General features: G+C 47.6%; 2 protein-coding genes across 2 annotated transcripts in view; one reads left to right on the forward strand and one right to left on the reverse strand.

Annotated features, from left to right (window-relative positions):
* The window catches only part of GLOD4 (glyoxalase domain containing 4), a 20,131-nt gene extending 13,271 nt beyond the window's left edge, over nucleotides 1-6,860 (reverse strand). Inside the window, exons 1-4 of the mRNA XM_060693260.2 lie at nucleotides 6,693-6,860; nucleotides 4,992-5,041; nucleotides 2,128-2,248; nucleotides 699-843 (exon numbers count right to left, since the gene is read on the reverse strand). Of these exons, the coding sequence (XP_060549243.2) occupies nucleotides 699-843; nucleotides 2,128-2,248; nucleotides 4,992-5,041; nucleotides 6,693-6,782 (406 nt within the window). The 5' untranslated portion in view covers nucleotides 6,783-6,860. The remainder of the gene's footprint in view (nucleotides 1-698; nucleotides 844-2,127; nucleotides 2,249-4,991; nucleotides 5,042-6,692) is intronic.
* MRM3 (mitochondrial rRNA methyltransferase 3) lies at nucleotides 6,604-18,136 on the forward strand. Its single transcript, XM_060693259.2, has 4 exons — nucleotides 6,604-7,409; nucleotides 9,467-9,711; nucleotides 13,523-13,690; nucleotides 15,911-18,136. Exons 1-4 carry the CDS (start codon nucleotides 7,135-7,137, stop codon nucleotides 16,450-16,452), a joined length of 1,230 nt encoding a protein of 409 aa, XP_060549242.2. The 5' UTR covers nucleotides 6,604-7,134; the 3' UTR covers nucleotides 16,453-18,136.
* Nucleotides 18,137-18,842: the final 706 nt, after the last annotated feature.

Below are 18,842 nucleotides of genomic sequence, written 5' to 3' on the forward strand. Positions count from 1 at the left end.
GCCAGGGCCGTCTGGGACCAATGCACGGACTCCGGAGCCTCCAGAGTCGGACAGCAGAGAGGCAGAGGAACAGGAGGAGCCTGTTCGTAGTGCGCGCATGCGAAGAGCTGCCAGAAGGCAAGAGCAGCAAAAAGCAAAAAGGACAACTCAGGAGTAAGACCAGGAGATGATTGGCCCCTCCCATAAGGCTTAAAAGAGCAGCAAACTCTTGGGCTCTTTGTAGGAAAGCAACGTTGCTACATTTGTTTCTTGTCTTGTTCCTGAACTTTGTGGGGCTTTGCCATGAAAAGCCTTTGGCAGGGTGCCAAAGAAGATAAAGGTTTGTGATAAGGCCGAAGGACTTTTTCTGAACGACTTGTTTTGGAATTAATTTGGACTAAGCTGAGAATGAACGTAATTCTCAGCTGTTCTAATAAAATGTGTTCATTTAGGACTGATTGTGTCTGGCAATAACTACTTGGGTCTTGGTCGCAACACGTAAGTCATTTTTCAGTGATGTAATGGTCACTAAGTCAACTGTTGTAAGTCGAGGACTACCCGTATTCCTGGTATGGTCTTAACTAATGATTTATAAAGAGGTGCTCTTCATTCATCATTCTTCAAAGCTCCTGAGGACGTTCTATCATCTTCCCCCGAATTTAGGCTTCAGATGTGCAAACAAAATGGCAGCAGCCTCATTATTCTGTTCTGCTCCTTACCTTCTTGGGCTCGTTCTTTGTCTTCCAGAAAGAACTTATATCCTCCTGGGGCTTCTGATTCATAAGTGCCTGCTGAGGTCTCCTTCAGCGGCCACTGCAATTTTCTGGCATTTTTCACAGCCTGGCTCGAGGCAACGGTCATCCCCTGTATAACGATGGGAAAAAAATAATAAAAAAAGGATGTGGAGACTCTAGAAAGAGTGCAGAGAAGAGCAACCAAGAGGATTAAGGGACTGGAGGATAAAACATAGGAAGAACGGTTGCAGGAACTGGGTATGTCCAGTTTAATGAAAAGAAGGACTAGGGGAGACATGATAGCAGTCTTCCAATATCTCAAGAGCTGCCCCAAAGAAGAGGGAGTCAAGCTATTCTCCAAAGCACCTGAAGGCAGGACAAGAAGCAACTGATGGAAACTAATCAAGGAGAGAAGCAACCTGGAACTAAGGAGGAATGTCCTAACAGTGAGGACAAGTAACCAGTGGAACTGCTTGCCACCAGAAGTTGTAAATGCTCCAACACTGGAGGCTTTTAAGAAGAAATTGGACAAACATAACTGCTAAGTTATCGGCAAAACCATGATAAAGCATGGCCATGTGATTGTGGGACACTGCAAATGCCATAACTTTGTCTGAAATGGTGTAAGGTTTATATTCTTCATTCCACTATTCTATTCTATTCTATTCTATTCTATTCTATTCTATTCTATTCTATTCTATTCTATTCTATTCTATTCTATTATTCCATTCCATTCCATTCCATTCCATTCCATTCCATTCCATTCCATTCCATTCCATTCCATTCCACTCCACTCCACTCTCCACTCCATTCCATTCCATTCTTCATTCCTCTATTCTATTCTATTCCATTCCATTCCATTCCGAGAAAATAACCTTAAAACGCTAAAAAAATGTTCACGGCACTTTGGAAGGGGGGAAAAAAGTACGGAATATCTTCATCCAGATAGTCCTCAGCTTATGACCACAAGGGACCCCCAAATTTCTTTCGTTAAGCAAGACCGTTCTTGAGTTTTGCCCCAAAGTTTACTTTTCTTGCCACCGTTGTTAAGGGAAGCGCAGCAGTTGTTAAGTGAGTTACACGGTTGTTAAGTGAATCTGGCTTCCCCGTTGACTTTGCTCGTCAGAAGGTCGTAAAAGGGGGTCACGTGACCCCGGAACACTGCAACTGTTGTAAATACGAGTCAGTTGCCAAGCGTCTGAATTTTGATCACATGACCACGGGGATGCTGTAACGGTCGTAAGTGTGAAAAAAAAAGCTGTCATAAGTCACTTTTTTCAGTGCTGTCGTAATGTCGAACAGTCACTAAACAAACAGTTGTAAGTCGAGGACCATCTGTAATACCCTTCCTCCTTTTTATGCAAATTCCAGATTATATAACGATCGACAAAGCCATATTGGGAATGACGCTTACCAGGAAATCATTGCCAAGCTGGTAATTCCCAACACCGTAGTTGTAAGTTAGCTCGGCGACGAAGTGGCCGTCCTCCGGTCCGTAGCCCACCATAGTTTTACTCCATTTGCCATCATAGGGACTAGAAACATATCCAGTTTAAGTTGTTTACAGGAACAGCATCACAAGTAAAACATCTTATGCTTCCCTCAGAACACCCTTGAGTTTACAAGTAGGCCTCGCCTTATGACCACAGATGGAACAAGAATTTCCATTGATAAACGAGGCACTTGTTAAATGAGGCGTGCCCAATTTTACGACCATTTTTTTTTTGACCACGGTTGTTAAGCAAATCCCTTCAGCTGATTTATGAATCACACGGTCATTAAACTGCAATGATCATTAGTGAGACAAATAGGAGCCTTGGTAGTACAGTGGTTTAAAGCACCCTGTTATCAAGACCAGCTGCCTGCAATTACTGCAGGTTCGAATCTCGCCAGGCTCAAGGTTGACTCAGCCTTCCATCCTTTCTAAGGTAGGTAAATTGAGGACCCAGTTTGTGGGGGCAATAAGCTGACTTTGTATAAATATACAAAAGGATGAAGGCTATTGCTTAACGCATTGTAAGCCGCCCTGAGTCTCCGGAGAAGGGCGGCATATAAATCAAATTAAAAAAAAAAAACAGTCAAAAGTGACTTTTTTCCAATGTTGTTGTTATGGCCCGCCAGCTGCCAGCTCGGATGATGAGGAGGTTGGGGAGGAACTTGGGCCAGTCCTGGAGTCTGGGGAAGGCTCTGATGGATGCTCTGCGTCGGAAGCAGAGAGAGAGAGCCAGGGCCATCGGACATTTCCCAGCTGCCTTTGGAGGCGGATATGAGTGAGGAGGAAGAACAGCTGGGCCCTGTTCCAGATGCGCGTATGCGCAGAGCAGTTAGGAGAGGAGAACAACGGAGGACAGGGAGTCGACTCGGGAAGCAAAGCACATGTGAACGCTGAATGGCCCCTCCCTGGCTGGGGAATAAATAGAAGGAAAGGGGAGTGGTGGTCGTAGGAGACAACCGTTCGTATTTCTGAAGATTTCGCTCATTGTGTTTCGCGTCTCAGAGCCTGCTTGAGAGTGTTTAATTTACAGCTTTGTGCAGTGGTGGGATTCAAATAATATAACAACCAGTTCTCTGCCCTTATGACCGGCTGGGTGGGCGTGGCCACGGTGGGCGTGACCAGAGGTGTGTGACAGGCAGCACTTCGCCTCCTGCACACCACTGGGAGCAAAAACGGGCCGCGAGGGAGGGGTGCCGCTCCCCCCATGCCCCATTTCGGGCCTAGTAGGCTTCTCTGCAGCCTCCTGGGAGTGAAAATGGGCTGCGGGGGGGGGGCGCCACACCCCCTGTGCCCCGTTTTGGGCTTAGTAGGCCTCCCTGCACTTACCTGGGAGCCAAAATGGGGCGTGTGGGGACTTCTGGAAGGGGCGGGGCCAGCCAGCAATTTAACTACCATTTTGCCCGAACCGGCTGAATCTCAGCACTGGCTTTGTAGCTGGAAGCTCCCGGCCTGGCAATAATCCAATAACTGATAAGGTCTGAACTTCAGTTAACCCTTGGAAGGATTAGGATTGCATGGACTTTTCTGTGTGTGAATGCCATGAATTCCCAGTAGTTAAATCAAGAGGGTTTTTTTTCGGGACAAGGTGTTTTGTCTCTTCGTTCTGCTAACAGTTGTAACTTCGGACGGTCATTAAACGAACTGTCCTATGTCGAGGATTCCCTGCACAGCAGCTAAGACAACCCAAAGCCTAGGGAGCCTTGGCGGGGCACCAGACTAAAGTGCTGTTAAGTAGCACTTAAGCTGGCAGCTGCCTGCAATTACTGCAAGTTCAAATCTCACCAGGCTCAAGGTTGACTCAGCCTTCCATCCTTCCGAGGTAGGTAAAATGAGGACCCGGATTGTGGGGGCAATAAGCTGACTTTGTATAAAATATAACACCACTTTGGGGGGGGGGGCAAAAAGCCCTACTAAGCAGGTATATACAAAAGTATGAAGGCTATTGCTTAACACATTGTAAGCCGCCCTGAGTCTCCGGAGAAGGGCGGCATATAAATTGAACCAATAAATAAATAAAGAGCCCTGGTGGCGCAGCAGACTAAAGCACTGTTATTAACATCAGCTGCCTGCAATTACTGCAAGTTCAAATCTCACCAGGCTCAGCCTTCCATCCTTTCTAAGGTGGGTAAAATGAGGACCCAGTTTGTGGGGGCAATAAGCTGACTTTGTATAAATATACAAAAGTATGAAGGCTATTGCTTAACACATTGTAAGCCGCCCTGAGTCTCCGGAGAAGGACGGCATATAAATCTAATTAATTAATTAATTAATTAATTAATTAATTAATTGAATAAATAAATAAATAAATAAATCTAACGCAGAAGATAAAATCATCATACCTGCTGAAGGGTTGCAATTATAAGGCGTCAAAATCTCTGCAGAAAGGAGTAGAGAAGTTCTGCCTAGTTGTTTTTTGTTTTTTTTTAATTTGAGTTATATGCCGCCCTTCTCCGGAGACTCAGGGCGACTTACAATGCGTTAAGCAATAGCCTTCATACTTTTGTATATTTAAACAAAGTCAGCTTATTGCCCCCACAAACTGGGTCCTCATTTTACCTACCTTAGAAAGGATGGAAGGCTGAGTCAACCTTGAGCCTGGTAAGATTCGAACCTGCAGTAATTGCAGGCAGCTGTGTTAATAACAGGGTACACTAAACCACTGTACTACCAAGGCTCTTGTGTAGTTCCCTACACATTCCTCGTTGGTGAGACAGCAGGGCCCGTAAACCCTCCAAATCCAGTCAGTTTTTTTGATAAGAGTAGCCAGGATGAAACCTACATACCCGTTGCAGGTGGCCTTGCAACCTTCTTCAAATTCTTCATGCCTCAGGATCTGTTGGATCAAGCCCACATCAAACTGGGTCAGTAAACAGAAGGGTAGAATCAAGATCGCGTGAAGTTATTACTACCGCTTTATAAAGCCTTAGTAAGGCCACAACTGGAATCCTGCATCCAGTTTTGGTCCCCACATTACAAAAAAAGATACCGAGACTTTGGAAAGAGTGCAGAGAAGAGCAACTAAGATGATTAAAGGCCTGGAGACAATTATGAAGAATAGTTGCAGGATTTGGTCAGTCTAGAGAAAAGAAGGACTAGGGGAGACATGATAGCAGTCTTCCAGTATTTGAGGGGCTGCCCCAAAGAGGAAAGGGTCAAACTATTCTCCAAAGCACTTGAAGGCAGGACACAAAATAATGGATGGAAGCTAATCAAGGAGAGAAGCAACATGGAATTAAGGAGATACTTCCTAACAGTGAGGACAATTAACCAGTGGAACAGCTTGCCACCAGAAGTTTTAAGGGAGGTTTTAAGAAGAGACTGGATAGCCACTGATCTGAAGGGGAAAGCCAGTTAGTTGACTTTGAGCCAGCCCTTTTCTCCCAGCCCTAGGAAGGAGGCAATGTCAAACCACTTGGGGATGTGGGGAAAAAAAACCACCTCTCTCCAAGCAAACCGCAAATCCACTAAAATTGCAGTCCTTTTCTCTGAAATGGTCTATCTCCTGCTTGAGCAGTGAGGGTTGGACTAGACGACCTCCAAGGTCCCTTCCAGCTTTATTCCGATGGATTGAGATTCAAATCACTTGCACAGAGAGAGAGAGAGCCACAGGCAAGTGTCTCTTGAAACCGATTTATTTACAAAATGTATTTCTACACAGTAAGTCCTTGACTTACGACCCCCCAAACTGAGCCCAAAATTTCTGTTGCTTAGGCAAAACAGTTGTTAGGTGAGTTTTTGCCTCATTTTATGACCTTCCTCGCCACATTCGTTAAGTGAAAGACTGCTCTGGTAAGTAGTATGTAGTTTGTTTGTTTGTTTGTTTATGTATGTATGTATGTATGTATGTATGTATGTATTTATTAGTCGCATTTCTATGTTGCCCAACTCCCTAGAGACTCTGGGCGGTTTACAGCAAAAAAAAAAAAAAAAAAGTTAGTATGTAGTTAGTATGTAGTATGTAGTTAGTAAGATGTTAGTAACCTGGTTGTTAAGTGAATCTGGCTTCCCCATTGATTTTGCTTGTCAGAAGGTCGCAAAGGGGGATCACGTGACCCGGGGACACTGCGACCGTCATAAATATGAGTCGGTTTGCCAGGTGTCTGAATTTTGATCATGCGACCATGGGATGCTGCAACGGTCGTAAGTGTGAAACAGGGTCCTAAGTCATTTTTTTCAGTGCCGTTGTAATTTTGAACGGTCACTAAATGAACTGTTGTAAGTCGAGGACTCCCTGTACATGGACAAGTGACTACGGTCTTACTTAGTGCAGAGAAAACAATTTAAGTGTAAATCTTGAAAGTTATGATTGGCGAAAGCAAACGACGCTAGCCAAGGAAACTTGGATGCAACAGGTAGCCGTAGCTTAGTGGCCGCTCTAGGGAATCAATTCTCGGTGGACTTCCGCCTCAGAGGGCCGATGGCGGAGGGCTTAGGTTCCAAGCCCTCCGCATTTTCTCGGGTCTCTGGTCCCCCCACCTACTTACGCGCATGCCCAGTAGCTCTCGATAAAAACGGATGGTCTGAGCTCGGTCGCCGACTTTGAAGACAAAATGTAACGCGCGTCTCGCCTTCATTTTGGTCTCTCAAAAGATCGCGGAGGTAACACGGGTTCTGGGATTGTCGGCTATTTTATTTTGTCGCGGCGTGTCGCCGTCTGATAACGTCACAGACTCAACATGGCCGGAGACCCGCCTCCATATGGACTCAAGTCTTCCGGTACAGAAAATCCCCCCCCATTGAAAGCCAATAGGAGCTGCTATTTCTAACCGGAAGTTCCTGTTGTTTCTAGGCGCTCTATATCAGTGCCTCTATGGCTGAACTGAACCATTGTTTTCATTCGAGACAGCTATCCTTCTCCTTGACATCGAAATCTCGCGAGGCTAGCGCTAAGTCCCGCGTCTTTGACTATTTCCGCCCGTGAGCAAGATGGCATCCTTGTTCAGGCATGCGTGGGCTCCTGTGCTCTTGACGCCGTGTCGGATTAGCGCTGTGAGCCGCCGCGGCATTCGCGGTCTAAGGAGGAAACCTCTCCGCGTGCTTCCTTCGGTCGCGGAGGCGCAGGAGAAGCAACGGATCGTCCCCAGCAAAGTTAAGGCCACTCACATCCCAAAAGCGACTCCAAAGGAGCGCCAACCGGAACCGGAACCCGAAGAGGCGGAGCTGCGTTACGAGCGGGCCGGACCCACTGAGAAAAGACTGCGGTAATTTAATTCGCGCAAAGCATCCTGGGTACTGTAGTGCGAGCTGCTGGGGAAAACAAACGGAGGTGGAAGGAGCGAACCACAATTCCCAGCGTCCTTCGGGAGAAACGAGAGTCGCCGATTGTGACCACCTGCAATGCTTTCTGGGAATTGTAGTTTTGAGGGGAAATCAAGGCGAAAAAAGCTATTTTTTCTTTCTTTGATGAAAAATCCGCCGGGGATATTCGTTTTTCCTCCTATCCTTTCCTTCTTTCCCTCACGTTGCTGTCGTAGCTGACATATTGGACTCCAACTCCTGATTTCCATCAATGCCCATCACTCCCCACAGGCAGCAGCACCAGTGATGGAGTCAAATCCTTGCTGGCCTGTAACAATGGGAGTTGTAGTCCATTTGATCTAAAGTAAACTGCCTCAGAAAAGCCCTTTTTTCTTTCTTTCTTCGCTTACATGTGAAATATTTTAGGCTTGGATGTGCAATTGACGCGCCATGATTTAAACGTGTGACTAACCCATTCCACCCCTAAACAAATCAGGCCAAAGACAGAAAAGAAGCTTAACTGTCTGGCTTTGCAGTGGAAATTTCAGACTCAGTTGGGGTGGTAAATTAAGGATTACCTTTAAAATAGATAGATGTAGGTAGATAGACAGACAGACACACAATAGAAATGGATAGGTATGGATGGATGGATATGATAGATGAGAGTTAGGCCTGGCCTAACTCTCCCTTTTAAATTTTTAAATCGTTTGATTTGTTTTATAAATTGGGTGTTTTAATTTGTGTTTCGGCCAAAATATTTAATAATTTTAAGGGACTTTTAATGTTTGTATTATCTGTATTTTATCTTGGCTGTTCACCACACTGAGTCCTCCGGGAGTAGGGCGGTATAGAAATTTGATAAATAAATAAATAAATAAAGATACAGATGATACACATAGATAGACGAGAGAGAGAGGGAGAGATATTGATGGATGAAAGATAGAAATAGCTAGAGAGCTAGATAGATGATAGATGACATACTGTACATATAGATTAGATAGAGATTGATAGATGATACATAGCTATATATAAATAGAGATAAGATAGATGGTGGAAGGTAGGTAGGTAGATAAAGACACATGATAGCGATGGATAGATATGGATGGATAAATATGATAGATGATACAGATGATATAGGTAGAAGATAGATAGATAGATAGATAGATAGATAGATAGATAGATAGATAACTGGTGGATAGATAGAGATGGATAGATATGAAGATGGATATGGATGGGTAATTATGATACAGATGATGTAGGTAGATGATAGATGGTAGATAGATAAGATAGATATTGATGGATGAATGATAGAAATAGAGAGCTAGATAGATATAGATGACATACTGTACATACATACATAGATTAGATATTGATAGATGATATATAAATAGAGAAGATAGATGATGGAATGTAGGTAGATAAAGACACATGATAGAGATGGATAGATATGGATGGATAAATATGATAGATGATACAGATGATATTGGTAGATGATAGATAGATAGATAGATAGATAGATAGATAGATAGATAGATAGATATTGATGGATGAATGATAGAAATAGAGAGCTAGATAGATTAGAGACAGAGATAAAGAAAGAGATAGACAGAATGATATAAAATGAGATACATAGATGGATGCATAACCCCATGACTATCATTAAGTGGTGTACCTTATGATTCTTGATGAATGTATCTTTTCTTTTATGTACACTGAGAGCGTATGCACCAAAGACAAATTCCTTGTGTGTCCAATCACACTTGGCCAATAAAGAATTCTATTCTATTCTATTCTATTCTATTCTATTCTATTCTATTCTATTCTATTCTATTCTATTCTATTCTATTCTATTCTATTCTATTCTATTCTATTCTATAAGATAGAGAGATAGAGACAGAGATTAGACAGAGGGAGTCAGTCCATTTTTGGGTGATGCCCGGTTTCTTTCTTTTGCTTTTTCTTTTGTTTTACAGCCTTCCTGTCTGGGGAGACTTTCACAGACCCCCTTTTTCCCCAACAGGAATTTGGTGACCCTTGCTAAGTCCAGGGCATTTCGTGAGAAGAATGGGAGAATTCTGCTGGAAGGCCGGAGGCTCATTTCGGACGCTCTGGAGGCAGGAGCTGTTCCGCAGACGATCTTCTTTAGCCTAATGGAGAATCTGAAGCTGCTGCCGGCGGCCAAACTCAAACGGGCCACCCTGGTCAAAGTGAAATACAACGAGATCAAGATGTGGTCAGATGTCATCACGCCACAGGGGTTGATCGGTAAGTTCCGCTAGAAATCGGAGGGCTTCAGATTTAGTTGCTATGTATTTATGAGATTTTTATCCTGCCTTTACAACTTCGTAAGTAACTTGAAGCAGGGAACTTATCTAATGTTCCTTCCTCCTCCTGTTTTTCTCACCACAACAACTCTGTGAGGTGGGTTGGGCTGAGACAGGAGCTGGCCCAAAGTCACCCAGCCTGCTTTCATGCCTAAGGCAGGACTAGAACTCACCATCTCCTGGTGATTGGCTCAAAGTCACCCAGCCGGTTTTCATACCTAAGGCTGGACTAGAACTCACCATCTCCTAGTGATTGGCCCAAAGTCACCCAGCCTGCTTTCATGCCTAAGGCAGGACTAGAACTCACCATCTCCTGGTGATTGGCTCAAAGTCACCCAGCCGGTTTTCATACCTAAGGCTGGACTAGAACTCACCATCTCCTAGTGATTGGCCCAAAGTCACCCAGCCTGCTTTCATGCCTAAGGCAGGACTAAAAGCCACTGTCTCCTGTTGATTGGCCCAAAGTCATTTAGCTAGCCTTGGAGCCTAAGGCAGGACTAGAACTCCCAGTCTCCTGGTGATTGGCCCAAAGTCACCCAGCCTGCTTTCATGGCTGAGGCGGGACTGGAACTCACCATCTCCCAGTGATTGGCCCAAAGTCGCCCAATCATCTTTCATGCATAAGGCAGGACTAGAACTCCCAGTCTTCTGGTGATTGGCCCAAAGTCACCCAGTCACCTTTCAAGCATCAGGCAGGACTAGAACTCACAGTCTCCTAGTGATTGGCCCAAAGTCACACAACTGGCTTTCGTGCCTAAGGCGGGACTAGAATTTAGTCTGCCAATGATTGACCCATAGTCACCCAGCCAGCTTTCGCACCTAAAATGAAACTAGAATTCACAGTCTCCTAGTGATTGACCCACAGTCACCCAACCGAATTTCGTGCCTAAGATGGGACTAGAACTCACTGCCACCCGGCGATTGGCCCAAAGTCACCCAACCAGCTTTCGTACCTAAGGCAGGACTAGAACTCACCTTCTCCTGGTTTCAAAGCCAGCGCCTTTAACCACTCCACCAAGCTGACTCAGAGAGTGGTTTGTCCCCGCCTTAGCATCTGGGCTGAGTAGGATCCCACGGGAACCACCTCTGAGTAAAGCTTTTGGTCCTTTCTTGGTGTTTTACCTTGTTGAGCAATCTTTCTTGCTTTTTTTTTTTTCAAAGCAGTGCGTATAAATCACTCTACAGCTGGCTGCTTTCCAGCAGTTAAAACTTTGGAACAAACTCCTGGGAAAGTCTCATAAAAAAAATCCCTGCAGATGCTTCGCACCTTCTCACGTCTCTCCGTTGTGCGTTGGCGTCCGAGGAGGTTATCCACGGGGACCTCTGGCTAAGCGCCGCTCAATCCTTTTGAGGATTTTTCCTAACCGCGAAATTTTTTTTTTCCCAGGATGAAGGAAGCTTGGGCGGGAGGGCGAAATCCCGTACCTGACGCCGAAAAAGCAGTTTGTGGTTTTTCAAGAAGGGACCTGCCTTTGTTTTTTTAGCGCTCGATTTGGGGGAGTTGTGAAAAAGACATTTCTGAACACTGGAGAGCGAAAGAGAGAAAGAAAAAGAAATTAAGCCGTTTTTGCTCCGTCTTTTCGCCTTGCCAGCTGAGGCCCTGGGTGGAAAAGATGCAGCAACTTCTGTGTTAGGATCAGGGTTCAAGACGCCGAAAAAGCAGTTTGTGGTTTTTCAAGAAGGGACCTGCCTTTGTTTTTTTAGCGCTCGATTTGGGGGGGGTTGCGAAAAAGACATTTCTGAACACTGGAGAGCGAAAGAGAGAAAGAAAAAGAAATTAAGCCGTTTTTGCTCTGTCTTTTCGCCTTGCCAGCTGAGGCCCTGGGTGGAAAAGATGCAGCAGCTTCTGTGTTGGGCTCAGGGTTCAAGACTTGAATGTTGAAACCCCCCTCCCCAACGACAACTTTGAAATGTTGCAAGCTGATAGTGAGTGGGATGCGGTGGCTCAGTGGCTAAGACGTTGAGCTTGTCGATCGAAAGGTTGGAAGTTCAGCGGTTCAAATCCCTAGCACCACATAATGGAGTGAGCTCCCGTGACTTGTCCCAGCTTCTGCCAACCTAGCAGTTCGAAAGCAGGTAAAAAATGCAAGTAGACAAATAGGGACCCCCTTTGGTGGGAAGGTAACAGCGTTCCGTGCGCCTTTGGTGTTGAGTCATGCCGGCCACATGACCACGGAGACGTCTTCGGACAGCGCTGGCTCTTCGGCTTAGAAACGGAGATGAGCAGCGCCCCCTAGAGTCGGGAACGATCAGCACATACGTGCCCTACGCCCTGTTTTTGGTCCCAGGAGGCTTCAGGGAGGCCTGCTAGCACCAAAATGGGGAAGGGGGCACCCCACACCCCATGCATGCACGCACCTCTCCCGGCAGAGACCCGAAAATCAGTTGGCCAGTGAGAGACGTGCAGGCATGCGCGGTGGAACTGACCTGGGCATCGACTCGCGTGCCCGGAGAGATAGGTCCGCGTGCCACCTGTGTCACGTGTGCCATAGGTTCGCCATCACGGATCTACGACAACTCGCCACGGCCTTCCCACCAGAGGGCAACTCGCTGCGGGATCAGCGGTTCATTAATTTAGTCCTCGACTTATGACCACAACTGAGCCCAACATTTCTGCCACCAAATAAGATGTTTATTAAGTGAGTTTTGCCCCCTTTTTATGACCCAAAGCTAACCCTTTCTTGCCAGGGTCGTTAAGCGAATCACTGGTTGAATTAGGAACCCGGTTGTTCAGTGGCTTTGACTTTGCTTGTCGGAAGGTCGTAAAAAGGGACCGCGTGACTCCGGGACGCTACAACTATCATAAATAGGAACCAGGTGCCTAATTTTGATCATGTGACCACGGGGATGCCGAAATGGTCGTTAAGTGTGAAAAACGGTCCTAAGTCACTTTTTTCAGCACCGTTGTTACTTGGGACAGTCTGTTGTTAAGTCGAGGGCTACCTATACCGGTATACATAGATTTCGCTATTTCTCTTTTTTCCCATAACAACAGCCTTGTGAGGTAGGCTGGGCTGAGAGAGGGTCATTGAGCATGTTAAGGATATTCGTGGCTCATAACCGATGTTGTAGGTTATTGAGCAGAGTACCCTTTGAGTAAACGCATGAAAAACGACTGGGAGTGGTTGTGAACAATCACAGTCAACATACAAACACACTGAGTTATTGTAGTCTTTTACTTTTAGAAAAAGTAAACCAAAGTCCAAAAACAATCCAAGTCATGCATAGATAAGACGAGAGTTAAAAGATCAATCCAAGGATATTTCAAGTACAAAGTCTTCTTACCAGTCGTAATCATACACAATAAAAAAGTTCTTCTTGAGTTTCAAAACAGGAACAAGTTCAATATCAAAATATTCAATAAGTAGTAGAAAGCAACATGTAGCTATTATCAAACAGTGATCATGCAGAGAGATCAGGTAGAGTTACAGCAAATAAGCCGGTAAAATGGTGTAGTGTCCACACAAGCCATGATCCTGACTTCCCTTAAGTACATTGGCTACAGAGCTTAGCCAATCAGGATACAGGATGATGCAATACAGTCTTAAAGGAATATAATACCTTTCTGACTGCAAACATACATTGTTGGTTTATATATTCCCTGACCAACTACTTAGACAAATAATCATTTCCTAACAGAGCATCTGGGGTTGGGGGTAGACCGAGGCCTGTTCCTCTCCGTCTCCCCTCCGCCCCGGACTTTCTCTTTCCCTCCCAGCCAATCACCTCCTGCCTCTCTCGGTTTCTCGCAGGCATTTTCGCCATGCCCCATCACGCCAAAATGACCTACCCCGAAATCCCGCAGGAACACACCCTGCCCCTCACCCTCATCTGCGACAACATTCGGGACCCTGGAAATCTGGGCACCATCCTGAGATCGGCGGCGGGAGCCGGCTGCTGCAGTGTGTTGCTTGTCAAAGGTGAGGAGGGGGCCACTGGGCATTGGGGGGGGAAGAAGTGGGCTGGAGTCGATCTCGGGTCTTCCTCCACGGGATGGGAAGGGAGAAATTGGCAGAATTGGTAGTGGTGTTGGGGGTGTTGGATCACTTCTGGCAAAAGTCAGGACCCTGCTTGGTAATTTTAGGGGGAGGGGGCTCCAGCTGTTTCCCCTGCAAAGGAGAGGAAGGTTTCGTGAGACGAGCCCGAGCGCGTAATCCTGGGTTGTAAGGTTTTCCTATCGTCTCAGTTTGAGAAGGGTCGAAAGAAAGTTTTCCTTCTGTGCAACTTCTTTCACTATCAAGAACTGTCTGCCTGCATTCAGAGGGGTGGACTTCCACTCCCAGAATTCCCCAGCCAGCATGCTTTTAGAGGGGTGGACTCCAACTCCCAGAATCCCCCAGCCAGCATGCTTTTAGAGGGGTGGACTTCCACTCCCAGAATCCCCCAGCCAGCATGCTTTAAGATAGGTGGACTCCAACTCCCAGAATTCCCTAGCCGGCATTCTTTAAGAGGGATGGACTTCCACTCCCAGAATCCCCCAGCCAGCCTGCTTTAAGATGGGTGGACTTCAACTCCCAGAATCCCCCAGTCAGCCTGCTTTAAGATGGATGGATTTCAACTCCCAGAATCCCCCAGTCAGCCTGCTTTAAGATAGGTGGACTCCAACTCCCAGAATTCCCTAGCCGGCATTCTTTAAGAGGGATGGACTTCCACTCCCAGAATCCCCCAGCCAGCCTGCTTTAAGATGGGTGGACTTCAACTCCCAGAATCCCCCAGTCAGCCTGCTTTAAGATGGATGGATTTCAACTCCCAGAATCCCCCAGCCAGCCTGCTTTAAGATGGGTGGACTTCAGCTCCCAGAATCCCCCAGCCAGCATGCTTTAAGATGGATGGATTTCAACTCCCAGAATCCCCCAGCCAGCATGCTTTTAGAGGGGTGGACTTCCACTCCCAGAATCCCCCAGCCAGCATGCTTTAAGATAGGTGGACTCCAACTCCCAGAATTCCCTAGCCGGCATTCTTTAAGAGGGATGGACTTCCACTCCCAGAATCCCCCAGCCAGCCTGCTTTAAGATGGGTGGACTTCAACTCCCAGAATCCCCCAGTCAGCCTGCTTTAAGATGGATGGATTTCAACTCCCAGAATCCCCCAGTCAGCCTGCTTTAAGATAGGTGGACTCCAACTCCCAGAATTCCCTAGCCGGCATTCTTTAAGAGGGATGGACTTCCACTCCCAGAATCCCCCAGCCAGCCTGCTTTAAGATGGGTGGACTTCAACTCCCAGAATCCCCCAGTCAGCCTGCTTTAAGATGGATGGATTTCAACTCCCAGAATCCCCCAGCCAGCCTGCTTTAAGATGGGTGGACTTCAGCTCCCAGAATCCCCCAGCCAGCATGCTTTAAGATGGATGGATTTCAACTCCCAGAATCCCCCAGCCAGCATGCTTTAAGATGGATGGATTTCAACTCCCAGAATCCCCCAGCCAGCATGCTTTTAGAGGGGTGGACTCCAACTCCCAGAATCCCCCAGCCAGCATGCTTTAAGATAGGTGGACTCCAACTCCCAGAATTCCCTAGCCGGCATTCTTTAAGAGGGATGGACTTCCACTCCCAGAATCCCCCAGCCAGCCTGCTTTAAGATGGGTGGACTTCAACTCCCAGAATCCCCCAGTCAGCCTGCTTTAAGATAGGTGGACTCCAACTCCCAGAATTCCCTAGCCGGCATTCTTTAAGAGGGATGGACTTCCACTCCCAGAATCCCCCAGCCAGCATCCTTTTAGAGGGGTGTACCCTGTAACTGGCCTTGGAATTCTGGGAGTTGAAGTCCCCCCGTCTTACCATTGCCCAGATGGAGTAGCATTGCTGCCAGCCCAGCCTTCCTCTCCTCCTTCCAGTGGTGGGTTTCAAATTTTTTTACTACCGCTTCTGTGGGCGTGGCTTGGTGGGTGTAGCATGGCTTGGTGGGCGTGGCAGGGGAAGGATACTGTAAAATCTCCATTCCCTCCCCAAATTCAGAGGAAGGATACTGCAAAATCCCCATTTCCTCCCGATCAGCTGGGACTCGGGAGGCAGAGAAGAGATGGGGGCGGGGCCAGTCAGAATTTTTACTACCGGTTCTCCGCATTACTCAAAATTTCCGCTACCGGTTCGCCAGAACTGGTCAGAACCTGCTGAAACCCACACCTCTGCCTCCTTCCCGCAGGCTGCGTTGACGCCTGGGAGCCCAAAGTCCTCCGGGCAGGGATGGGAGCCCATTTCCGGATCCCCATCGTTTCCAACCTGGAGTGGGACCTCGTGCCCAATTACCTGCCCACCGAAAGCTGCATCCACGTGGCCGAGAGCTGCCGCGAGAGACCCCCAGAAGAGGCCGAACGGGCTTCGCCAGCCCAGGCTGGTTGCCGGACCCCCAAATCCTCGAACCGGACGTCCCAGCTGGCCCCATCAAAGGGGAGCCAGGAGGAGGAGGAGGAGGAGGAAGAACCAAACTGCCTGGAAGTCCAGCCTTATTACAATCCGTGGATGGATGCCTCCGTCGCTGTCGTGGTCGGTGGGGAGACCCACGGGGTGAGCCCCGAAGCCAAGCAGCTGGCGCAGAGGAGCGGCGGGAAGCAGCTGGCCATCCCCGTGGTCCCCGGCGTGGAGAGTTTGAATTCTGCCATGGCTGCCAGCGTCCTCCTTTTCGAGGCCAAGAGACAGCTGCTGGTCAAGGAAGGTGGTGCTTCCAGGTTCCAGTTAAAACAATGAGGACTAGAATCCCGAAACTTGACTTTTGTTTCGAGGCTCTCCAAGTGGTCTCCATTTCGGGCTCTGCAGCTTTCGGGGTCAGAGAGGAGGCAAAAAAAATCAAGATGGCCACTGCAATTATGGTCATGAAAACTCCGCCCCCTCCTTTATGCGTGCGAGGGTTTGATCACGCAAAGCTGGCGATGGCCCATTTGACTTTTTGAGACATGCACATACACGCACAAAATCACACACGCAGGTACAGATCTCTCACACACACAAATCACACACAGTTACAGATCTGTCACACACAGAGATCACACATACATGCACGTACAGATCTCTCTCACACACCCACAATCACACACAGATGTACAGATCTCACACACACAATCCCACACACATGTACAGATCTCTCTCACACACACACACACAATCACATAGTTACAGATCTCTGTCGCACAGAGATCACACACGTGTACAGATCTCACACACACAATCACACACACATGTACAGATCTCACACACACAATCACACACATGTACAGATCTCTCTCACACACACACACATGTACAGATCTCTCTCACACACACACACACAATCACACAGTTACAGATCTCTGTCGCACAGAGATCACACACACATGTACAGATCTCTCTCTCACACACAATCACACTCATGTACAGATCACACACATGCAATCACACATACATGTACAGATCTCCCATACAATCACACACATGTACAGATCTCACACACAATCACACACACATGTACAGATCTCACACACACAATCACACACAGTTACAGATCTCTATCACAGAGATCACACACACACATGTACAGATCTCTCTCACACACACACAATCACACACAGTTACAGATCTCTGTCACACAGATCACACACACACGTACAGATCTCACACACACACAATCACACACGTACAGATCTCACACACACACAATCACAGTTACAGCTCTTTCACACACACACTCACACACACACGTACAGATCTCTCTCTCTCCCTCTCTCTCTCTCTCTCTCACACACACACACACACACACACACGTACAGATCTCACCACACACAATCACACACACACACGTACAGATCTCTCTCTCTCCCTCTCTCTCTCTCTCTCTCACACACACACACACACACGTACAGATCTCACCACACACAATCACACACACACACGTACAGATCTCTCTCTCTCCCTCTCTCTCTCTCTCTCACACACACACACACACACACGTACAGATCTCACCACACACAATCACACACACGTACAGATCTCTCCCTCTCTCTCTGACACACACACACACACAGACACACATACACACAAGTCTCCTTCCCCTCTGACTAAACGGGACAGGGTTGGCAGCCCAGCGAAGGGAGAGTTGTTGGTGGAGGATGTTTGCAAAAGGGACTGCGCTGTTGTGGGTCAGGATTGGCACACTTCCTTGCCAAATTCAAGAAGAGATCGGATGAGGTTTCCTCATGCAGCTAGCCCTCAACGACCGTCGTTGGGTCGCCATTTTGGTTCTAAGTCCCCCCTGGGCGTTGTGCATCCATTGAGCTGACGGAAGCTTTTGAGTTTTCAATCAAACATTTTGAGTCGGATTCTTCCTATTTTTGGGGGGGGGGCATCGACCAACACCGCTGGCCTCCGACGATGTAATAAAACACTCGTGGCCACCTGCCATCTGGATTGATTTCTTTCGGTGGTTAAAAGGCGCGCCGAAATTCAGCAGGTTGCGGGAAATACGAATCTCCTCGCGGAGTTAACGGTACTCATTTCAGAATAACCGAGTTAGAAGGAACCTTGGAGGTCTTCTAGTCCAACCCCCTGCTCAGGGAGGAGACCCTATCCCCGTGATGGCGAAACGATGGCACGTGTGCCCGAAGTGACACACGGAGCCATGTTCCCGGGCACGCCAGCCGTCGCCCTATCCCAGCTCCACCGCGCATATGTGAGCACCTCCCGCCAGCCAGCTGGTCTTCAGGTCTGCCACGTGGGGGGGGGAAGCATGCGCGGGGGCGCTTGCATTGCATTTGAGGGTTTATGCATGCATGCCTCCCCACATACACCCTGTTTGCGCCTGGAAGGCCTGCACCAATCTGGAAGCCAAAACGGCGCGGAGGGGCCGGAATGCATGCATAGGAGACACACACAAATGCACAGGGGATGCATGCAAATCACGGGAGTGGGGTGCATGCACAGGGGGGTGCTTGCATTGCATTTTGGGGGTCCGGGCACACGCGTGCCCAAGCTTTCGACACTCGGCACAGAAAAGGTTAACCATCGCTGCCCTATCCCATTTCAGACAAATGGTGGTCCAATCTCTTCTCAAAAACCTCCAGGGCACCCACGACTTCCGGGGTTCAACCCGTTCCCCTGGTTACAGG

This window comes from Pantherophis guttatus, chromosome 1 (genome assembly GCF_059756535.1).
Source record: "Pantherophis guttatus breed Tessera chromosome 1, ASM5975653v1, whole genome shotgun sequence".
Lineage (NCBI taxonomy): Eukaryota > Metazoa > Chordata > Lepidosauria > Squamata > Colubridae > Pantherophis > Pantherophis guttatus.